This window comes from Emiliania huxleyi, assembly GCF_000372725.1.
Source record: "Emiliania huxleyi CCMP1516 unplaced genomic scaffold EMIHUscaffold_83, whole genome shotgun sequence".
Taxonomy (NCBI): domain Eukaryota; phylum Haptophyta; order Isochrysidales; family Noelaerhabdaceae; genus Emiliania; species Emiliania huxleyi.
Window position 1 is genome coordinate 247,575 of NW_005195801.1, and position 8,811 is coordinate 256,385.

The 8,811-nt window shown below is 66.9% G+C and overlaps 3 protein-coding genes across 3 annotated transcripts; 1 reads left to right on the forward strand and 2 right to left on the reverse strand.

Moving 5' to 3' along the window:
- Positions 1 to 861: 861 nt before the first annotated feature.
- On the forward strand, positions 862 to 1,172 carry EMIHUDRAFT_68698 (hypothetical protein; the record flags this gene model as incomplete). Its single annotated transcript, XM_005758927.1, has 2 exons — positions 862 to 968; positions 1,124 to 1,172. Coding segments are annotated over 2 exons (156 nt in total), but the record flags the coding sequence as incomplete, so codon positions are not given.
- A 109-nt stretch (positions 1,173 to 1,281) lies between these two features.
- Positions 1,282 to 3,251, reverse strand: EMIHUDRAFT_438684 (hypothetical protein). Its single transcript, XM_005758928.1, has 4 exons — positions 2,927 to 3,251; positions 2,198 to 2,835; positions 2,072 to 2,129; positions 1,282 to 1,961 (listed from the first exon to the last, which is right to left on the reverse strand). Exons 1-4 carry the CDS (start codon positions 3,200 to 3,202, stop codon positions 1,644 to 1,646), a joined length of 1,290 nt encoding a protein of 429 aa, XP_005758985.1. The 5' UTR covers positions 3,203 to 3,251; the 3' UTR covers positions 1,282 to 1,643.
- Positions 3,252 to 6,262: 3,011 nt separating this feature from the next.
- On the reverse strand, positions 6,263 to 8,646 carry EMIHUDRAFT_428425 (pyruvate dehydrogenase E1, alpha subunit). The gene is made up of 8 exons (XM_005758929.1): positions 8,529 to 8,646; positions 8,428 to 8,459; positions 8,208 to 8,363; positions 7,828 to 7,980; positions 7,536 to 7,605; positions 7,385 to 7,455; positions 6,928 to 7,098; positions 6,263 to 6,686 (listed from the first exon to the last, which is right to left on the reverse strand). Exons 1-8 carry the CDS (start codon positions 8,623 to 8,625, stop codon positions 6,450 to 6,452), a joined length of 987 nt encoding a protein of 328 aa, XP_005758986.1. The 5' UTR covers positions 8,626 to 8,646; the 3' UTR covers positions 6,263 to 6,449.
- Positions 8,647 to 8,811: the final 165 nt, after the last annotated feature.

The window sequence follows — 8,811 nt, forward strand, 5'->3', positions numbered from 1 at the left end:
GGGGGGATTAAATAAAAGAAAAGACCGCTCCGGGGGAGGCGGGCCAGCCTGGGATCGAGAGCACACCCCCGGGGAAGCCCTTGAAGGAGAGGATGCCGAGGCAATAGACGGGAAGGGCGGCGGCAGGGGGGGAAACCGGACCGGGAAGGGAGAAGGAGGAGGTGCCAGGAGGAACCGCAACGAAGGCGGCGGCGTCGGAGGGGAGGGGGGCGAGGGAGGGGGCGGTAGGGGAGGCGGCAATGAAGGAGTTGGCGAGGGCGGAGGCGGTGATAGAAAGGGCGGCGGGGAAGGGGGCGGCGGGGGAGGCGGCGGCGGCGGAGGGGACGGCAAGGTGAAGGTCGAAGGAGGCCCCCAAAGCACTTGGAGCACTTGGAGACCTCACATCCAGGGCCGGGGAGCTAAGAAGCGCACCCAGCGGGCCGGATCCACCGTTTTCTTTTGGAAGCTCGACACGGAGCCTTGTGTGCTCGCCATGGTGCGCCTCCAAACGCCGCCCGCGGGGAGCCGCCGCCACCCGTCGTGAGGGGCCACGCCTGTAAGGGCGCACCTCCGCTCCGCGCCCTTCCTCCGCCGCTCCCCACGCGCGGATGCGGCCCCCGCGGCCTCCGCCGACGGCCCCCACGGGAGAGGGCTTGGCCACTGGCGCCGGCTGCCGCCCAAAGAGCCACACGCGGCGGCAATCCGTTCAGGGATTGGCGCTGCGTGCGGCGTCCCTCCCATCGCACCCTCCCGCCACACTTGTGGATCGGTGGTGGCAGCCCGTGGCGCCGCAGCGCAGCGCCCTGGGGGAGCAGCGCCCGCGTAACCACAGCCAGTTCCTCCAAAGCACCGCCCACCTAACCCCCCCCTCCCCTCTCCCTGCAGCCGGCCAACAAGACTCTCCGCACCAAGAAGACGCTCGCCAAGAAGCTGAAGCAGAACCGTCCCATCCCGCAGTGGATTCGCATGCGCACTAACAACCGGATTCGGTGCGCTTGCCTACGCGTTATCCGTCCCTCCACCCTCCCTCTCCTCCGCCCTCAATCCACCCATCCCCTCCTTCTCCGGCCGCGCCGTCCTGCCCCCCCCCCCCCCCCCTTCAGGCGCCGCTCCGCTCACCGTGCCCCGTGCCCCTCGCCGGCAGGTACAACGCGAAGCGCCGCCACTGGCGCCGCACAAAGATTGGCCTGTAGAGTGACTGTGATGCCGCGGAGCTCTGGCGGTTTCCGCTCAGCGGGCGCCGCGGCGGCGGCGGCGGTGTGGCGCGGGCGAGGCTTTGGGGAGGGGCGGAGGGGCGTGCAGTCCGTCGCCCGCTTATTCCATTCTTCATCCTTCCAAATATGCGAGACGCGTCCCCGGGGGGTCACACGAGCGAGAGGCGGAGAGCGGCCGAGACAAAGCACAAACAACACACACAGAGCAGTCACGCCCAGAGTCTCGCCAGGCCCCTCCCTCAGTGCAAAGCAGATCCCTTCTCCGGCAGCCTCATGCCACATCAGTGCTCAACCTCAAGCCATCCAGCATCCTCCTCGCCCAGCCTAGCCCAGCCCCCCGTCCCCCCGGGGGGGGGGAGGGGCGCCGACCGCGGGAGATCGCGGGAGATCGCGACGGGTCGCGCGAGAGGCACGGACTAGACGCCCCCCGCCCTCCTCTCCTCAGCTAGATCAGTCGGAGGTGCGGGAGCCGGCGGTGGCGGCCTCGAGGGGGGCGGTGTACTCGTAGTGCCTCGGGTGCCAGTCAGCGTGCAGCAGGTTGAAGTCAAAGTCGATGGGGCAGGCGGGCAGGCGGCGCGGCGAGGAGGCGTACTCCTGGTACCAGCTCGCGGTGCGGTGCGAGTCGAGGAAAGCAACCAGCTTCGGCACCTTCTGCGCCGCGAGCCAGCCGGGCTTCATCTCGTCCAGCGTGGAGAGCGCGTGCAGCATACCGATGTCGGCGAGGCTCAGCGCGCCGGCGACAAAGTACACGCCCTCCTGCGGGGTGAGAAAGGTCTCGGTTAGGGGGGGTGGGTGGGTGGGTGGGTGGGGGTAGGGTTAGGGGGGGGAGGGTAGGGTCAGGGTTGGGGTGAGGGTTAGGGTTGGGCCTGCGGGTTGAGGAAGGAGGGCAGCATCTTCTCGGCGCCGCGCAGGGAGTCCTCGAGCCGCTTGAGCGACCACCTAGACACAAGACATCCGCGCTCCGAACAAGAAATACGCCGCGCGCCCCTCGGCACTAGAGCGACCACCATCCCGGCTTGACAAACTCGCCGTCTTTTGAGGAGGTCGAGCCGCCGCGGAAGCCCTGCATCGCGTCGAGCATGTCGAAGGACAGCTCGAGGAGCTGGTCGACCTCGGCCTGCGCCGGCAAGTCGTCCTCCTCGCCGCACAGGGAGCCCTCGAGCGTCCTTCCGAGGTGGCGCAGGATGGCCTTGCAGCCGCAGATGGAGGCGTCGCCGAGCTCGTCGCCCTTGTAGAGCGGCAGCTCGGCGAGGGGGCCCGCCCGAGACTGGTAGTCGGCAGGGTTCGCGCTCTCGCCGAAAAAGTGGATGTGCAGGTCGTACGGCGTGCAGGTCGCCTCGAGCAGCAGCCGCAGCGGCTCGGACTGCGCGCGCGCGGCAAAGATCTCGAGCCGTTTCGGCGCGTCGCCGCAGCGCTCGCCGTTGGCGGGGCGGTACTGCAGCAGCAGCGAGGGGTGCTTCGCGAGCAGCGACCTCGGAGGCCCCGCCGGGGTGTTGTTCTCTCCCCCCGCCGCCACCAGCGCCTCCTTGAGAAAGTCTCGAGAGCCGAGCGCCGCAGCCGCCGCCGTCGCCTGCGCCGCCGAGGCGCGCTTGCGCGCGAAGCTCTGCGCGCGCTGCATCGCGATGTACTCCATGTCGGGCGGCTGCGGGGGAGGGGGGGGGGCGGGAGCGGCCGGGGCGCGCGTGAGACGGAGAGTGCGAGAGGATTCCGCCGAGGCGGCGGGCGCCGGGCACCTTGCTATCGGGCAGCGCGGCGGAGGGCGAGCCGGGAGGCAGCATCGACGGGGCGCTGAGGTCGGACTTGCTGCCGCCAAGGCTGGGCGGGAAGCCAAGCACGCTCGGCGGCCTGCCCACCGGCACCCTGCCCGGAGGCAGGCCAAAGCCCTGCGATTCCGGAAGGAATCCGTTCGCCTTGGCCGCGTCCTCCTCGCGCTTGCGAGCAAAGGACTTGGCGCGCTGCAGCTGGATGTAGTCGCTGCTCGGAGGCAGCGTGGCGGGCGGCTTGCTCATCTCGGAAAGGGAGTTCAGGCTCTTGCTCTACGGCGCGCACACAGCCAAGAACTCCTTTGTCATGAAATTGAGAAAACGGGTTCTGAACAACCAACCAACCAACCAGGAGTGAACGCCGTGCAGGCAGCCTGTGCCTTTTGGTGTACCCCGTTTGTACCGCGTCCTGTGCCCCCGAGTTCATTTAATATAACCACCACGCCCCGCAAGAACCCTACTTTCTTCTTTGCCAACAACACGCCCAAAACTTTCTTCTTTTCCCGGCCTGAGGCCGCCGTCCTTTTCTAGCAGCCCCGACGCCCTCGCCCTCGAGAGATATGTGTATATGGCTGCCAGCGATTCCGAGGAGGCGCGCTCCGATGATCTCTTCATCGGAGAGCGAACCGTCCAATGCGCATGGTGCGGCCAGGTTTCCGGCCTCAAGAAGACGCTCGCGCAGCACCCGGAAGCGGCCCGCGCGCCCGGCCTCGCCGCCGTTGCGGCGCTCCAGGGCCACGTTGGCGCGCTCGAGATGCTCCTCGACGCCGGCGCCGACATCGAGTCCCGCCTCGAGCCGGGCGGCTTGGCACACTCCTGGCTCACCGCGCGCGGCGAAGGCGCCGCGCTCTCCCTCGAGGAGGTGGTCGGGCAGTGGCACGCAACCGCGCTCGAGATTGCGTGCGCGCGCGCTGATGCGCCAGCGGTTCGCCTGCTAGATGCGGAATACAGGTCCTCGTATTCTGAACCAGCGATCGAGAGGATGCCGTCCCTGTCCTCGCAGCCCTCGTATTCTCAATGATGCTCGTGAGTCCTGCGATGCATTCATGGCGCAGGTCCAGCTGCTGCTCTCGCGCGGCGCGAGGGTCTCATCCGAGCACACGAGGCTCGCGCAGCGGGCCCCCGAGCTGAGAAGGCGCTCCGGCGCCGGCGTGTGGCGCCGCTGCGCCGACACGGTCGCCGAGCTCCTGCAGGGCGAGCGGCGCCGCCGCGCCCGCCGCCGCTGGCGCGCGGCCCTGCTCGCCGTGTCGCTGCTGCCTGGGTGGCATGCGCGGGCGGCGCTGCGGGTTTACGCGCCGGGCGAGACGGGGTACCGCGACGCCGAGGCGAGCTTCGCTTTGGCCACTCGACGCGGCCAGCAGCACTCCTGCAGCGCTGACGATCCTTCAGCGCAATAGTGCGAGCCCGGGCTCGCAGTCGCGCGACTTTTCAGGCCCATTGGGGCAAACGTTTGTGTTCTCGAGTGAGTGTACGAAGCCCCGCCGGCACGACCATCGAAGCTCTAGATGAGATCTGCGCACTTGGAGTGCAGTCGGTAACCTCACATCCAGGGCCGCGGGATGCGGGGAGCTAGGCCGAGCGTTTTTGATCTCTCGGTAAGTGGGCGCCCGCCCGCCGCCTCTGAGGGGGTCGGGCCCCCTAGACTGAAAACAAAAAACAAAATGTAGAAACCGTCGAAAACAGCCTGCGAGAGCGGCGCTGCGCGCCGCCTAGAGGACGACGACAGCGAGGATGTCATGTTGCGCGATGGCGTCATCCATTTCGTCAAGCCACCTTCATCGTGACCGTCGCCACCCTCGCCACCGTCTCGCCTACGTCGCCGCCGTCGCCATCGTCGGCCTCGCTGCCGAGACGGTGCTGCTGCACGACTCAACTCTCCCACCCCCCTGGCTCCTATGCCGACGTGTCCCGTGCTCCCCCGTCCGCCGATGTCAGGCCGATGTCTCTGCTGCCGCCCGGCGGAGCTCTGCAGCGCGGGCTCTCCTCGCCGCCTTCGCTGCCGCTGCATCGCTGTCGGCTCGTCATGTCTGTCTAGGGTCATTGGGGGCGTGCCATCGCTCGTCTCTCTCTCTCCCGGGGTCAGCTCCAACCTGCCGTGTCGGGACGTCGTCCCCTCGGCTCCCCCCCCCCCCCCCTCCGCTGAACGGTACTGCACATCGTGCTGCGCGTTCTCGCCTTGTCCCAGGAGCCAGGTGCGTGTGTCTAATCGTAGTGGGGGCCCTGGCCCCCCTCTGTTTTCTGTTTTCTGTTTTTCAACACGCCCGCCCGCCCGCCACCCCGAGGCGGCTCGGCCCCCCACTTACCGAGAGATCAAAAACGCTCGGCCCTAAACGAGCCGTACGGGGTGTGGAGCTGGAGGGTGAGTTGACCAAGGGGTTGTCGTCTGGGGGGGCGACCCCCCCATCTTTGTTTACCGATGCATCCTAGAATACGTTATCGCTGCCAAACTAGTGCGCATGTACTGCGACATCGCTAGCCCGTAGAAATTGTTAAAAAAGAACACCCTTAAAAACCCAAACGAAAGATGGCGTAGTGTGTGTAGCACCGCTGCCAATGTCTGCCGGGGCGTCACACTGACAGCGAGAAGGAACTCACCAGTCCGATAAGGATCAACTGGAAAGCTGAACCCTGGGCTTAGACAGAACGGGCGTGGCAGGCTCCAGGGGAGACGCACCACGCTCTACCCGGGGCGCTAAGGAGGGAAATCGAAGCTGTCGGGCGTCCAGCGAGAAAACTCGCGAGGACACACCGACAATCCCCCCTCCCCGAGGACCGAACCTAGGCACGTAGAGCACGGGTCATCTCGGAGAGAGAAAGGGGAGGGAAGAGGGGGGGGATAAGGGAGCCGAGATACGCGGGAGTACCCTGGGAGTGAGAGCTCTCATTCATGGTCGTGAGACCAGGGGAAGCCACCATGGGGAACGGGCACCCAAGGCACTAACTTCATCACTCATTCACCCCGCGCGATCTAGCAAACCCTGGTGCAGTCGGTCTTCGGATCAGCGGCCAGTTTCCCATTAGGGCAGGGAACCCCCGGCCGACGCAAGTGTGGCCTACGGTAGCCACAGCTAGTACGACGCGATTCAGGGGCTGGGGGGAGTGGGGCGCCCGCGCCAAGGGGGAGAGAATGGAGGGGGGAGAATATGCGTGCTCGTTTTTCTTCTAAAGCAATTTTTTTTGACTCACACTTGTGAGTACCGGAAGGGGGTGGGTCGATTGACGAATCCGCATAACGCTGCTCGCCAAACCGCTCTCGGCCCTCGGCCTCCGCCCCCCGGGCAAAGGGGGGACCCCGTGTGACACCAGTCGTTTTATCATATATCTCTTCGTCCGCCGCTTAAAGCCGTTGAGACGCCCTCCACCCTTGAGACGCACGCACGAACCCGACCGCGACCCCCGCACTAGACTAGAGAACGCCCGACCGCTCTCACTCTCCCACACTGACGCGCCATGTCCCATCGCTCCGCCCCTCTCCTCTCTTCGCGGGCGCCGCTCAGGCGGGCCCTCCTTGCGGCCCGGGCCCCACATTGACCATGCGCGGGTGCTCGTACTTGCCGACGTAGATGTCGCGCGTCAGCTCGCCGGGCGGCGGCGGCGTCGCCGCCTTGGCCTTGGCCACGGCCTCGTCGACGACCTTGCGCACGCGCTTCTCGATGCCCTTGACCTCCGCCTCGGTGGCGAGCTCCTTGTCGATCAGCCACGACTTGACGAGCGCCACAGGGTCGCGCGCCTACGTCGTATTTCCTTTTCAGTTTCGCCATGTGTTCCAGTCGGCACCATGTGTGGAAGGGTCGAGTGCGTCGGCGTCGGGGGTGTGCGTCCAGGATCGCGCGGTGCGTTCAGAGCGTCGCGTGGAGACACGGCGGACGCGCACGGGCTACGAATACGGTTGAACGCCGTTGGACACGGTGTCCCCCCGGGTGTGAATCGGAGGACACGGATCTGACGGTCCGCATCTAGGGGCCACGCGCCGCGCGAACGCTGGCAACCTCGTCGCGAGTCCGGTAGGTGATGCCGGGGTCGGACATGGAGTGGCCGTGGTAGCGGTAGGTGTCCATCTCCATCATCACCGGGCCCTCCTTGGCCAGCTCCTTGGCCACCTTGACTGCCTCGCGCACCGCGAGGACGTCCATGCCGTCCACCTTGGGTGGGTGGGGGGTAGGTAGGTAGGTGTTACCTCACACACTGTCTAGGCAGAGACAAGGAGGGCCCCCGCACACACGAACCCGCACATACAGAGAGGGACGAGTGCACGCATTGGGCATCAGAGAGCCATAAAGGTGGGGGGGGGGGGGTAACTTCTTCACACTCAAGGGGGTGGGCGCACGGCATTTCAAGTGCAAGGCCCGGCGCGCGTGGATGTGTGGTGCGCGCGCGCGAGTGGCTGTGTGTGGCGTGATGTGATGCGATGCGTGCGCGTCTCTCCACCTTGATTCCAGGCATGTACTGGCCGCGGGTGTAGTAGTCGGTGCAGGCGGAGCCGCGAGCGAGCGAGGTGCCTGCGCGCGGCCGGAGGCGTGAAAAGACAGCCACCTCTACAGGTCGGCCTCTGCGCGCGTGCGGCGAGGCGTGCGCGCGCCCATCGCATACTGGTTGTTTTCGCAGACAAAGATGACGGGCAGCTTGAGCAGCGCGGCGATGTTTGCAGCCTACTCCGGGACTTCGGCTCTCGGCTCATCGAGGCGTAGCTCGGGTCAGGGTGGAGAAGCGGACCGACGTAAGCGGGTGTGCGAGAGGTGGGGGGTATATGGGGCGGGGGAAAGAGACGAGAATGCATATGCGTGTGCGTGCGTGTGTGTGCGTGTGCGTGCGTGTGCGCGCGCGCGCGCGCGCGCGCGTGTGTGTGTGGCTGCAGCGGCGGTGTTTGTGGCCTCGAAGAGCTGGCCCTGGTTCGCCGCGCCGTCGCCGTACAGCGCAAACGCGACGCCGCCGTCCTCGGCATACTTGTGGGCGAAGGCGAGGCCGGCGCCGAGGGACGTCTGCGCGCCGACGATGCCGTTGCCCCCGTAAAAGTTGTTGTCGGCCTGTGCGCGAATGCAGGGAGGGGACGGCGTGGCGCAGGGGCGATGCGGTGCGAGTGCGGGGAGGATGCGGGGTTGCAGCACTCCGAGCGTTCACGGGGCTGTGAGGGCTGTGCCATATGGCGAGGGCGACTGCGGCGCTGGCTGCCGGTTCGAATGCCGCCAGAGTACAGGACAGGGCGAGGGGCAATGGCAGGGGCTCCGTGTCCGGCTGTCTGTGGCGGGTCAACCTTGTACATGTGCATCGACCCCCCCTTGCCCTTGGCGGGCCCGATATACTTGCCCAGCAGCTCGCCGAGCACCTCCGCCACCGTCGAGCCGCGCGTGTACTGGTAGCAGTGATCGCGGTACGACGTGACGATCGAGTCGGTCATGGTCGCCGCCGCCTAAGAGAAAGAAACGGCCCGCACGTGCGGAGGGAGAGGGGCAGCTGCCTGGAAAGAGAAAAACGCGTGCGCCTCGAGCCCCATCCCCACGCCCTCCTGGCCGTCGTAGAGGTGGCAGAAGCCTAGAAAGAAACAGTCGCCGTTGCTCAAAAAGAGAAGTAGCACGGCGCCGGAAAGGGGCGTCTAGGCGGCAGAGGCCTGCGACGAACTTGCCCTTGTAGAGGACGTCCGTCGCGATCTCCATGCGCCGCATCGTGTACATGGTCTCGTAGTACTCGAGCAGCTCCTGCGCCGGCGGGGGTGGGGGGTGGGGGGTGGGGGGTGGGGGGTGGGAGGGGGGGCGAGGGGGGGGATAGAGGAGGAGGAGGAGGGCGGGCTGTGGCAGAGAGCTGCTGCTCTTGCGTGTCTCTCTTTCGGCGCGTGTGCAAGAGTCCCCCCCCCCCCCCCC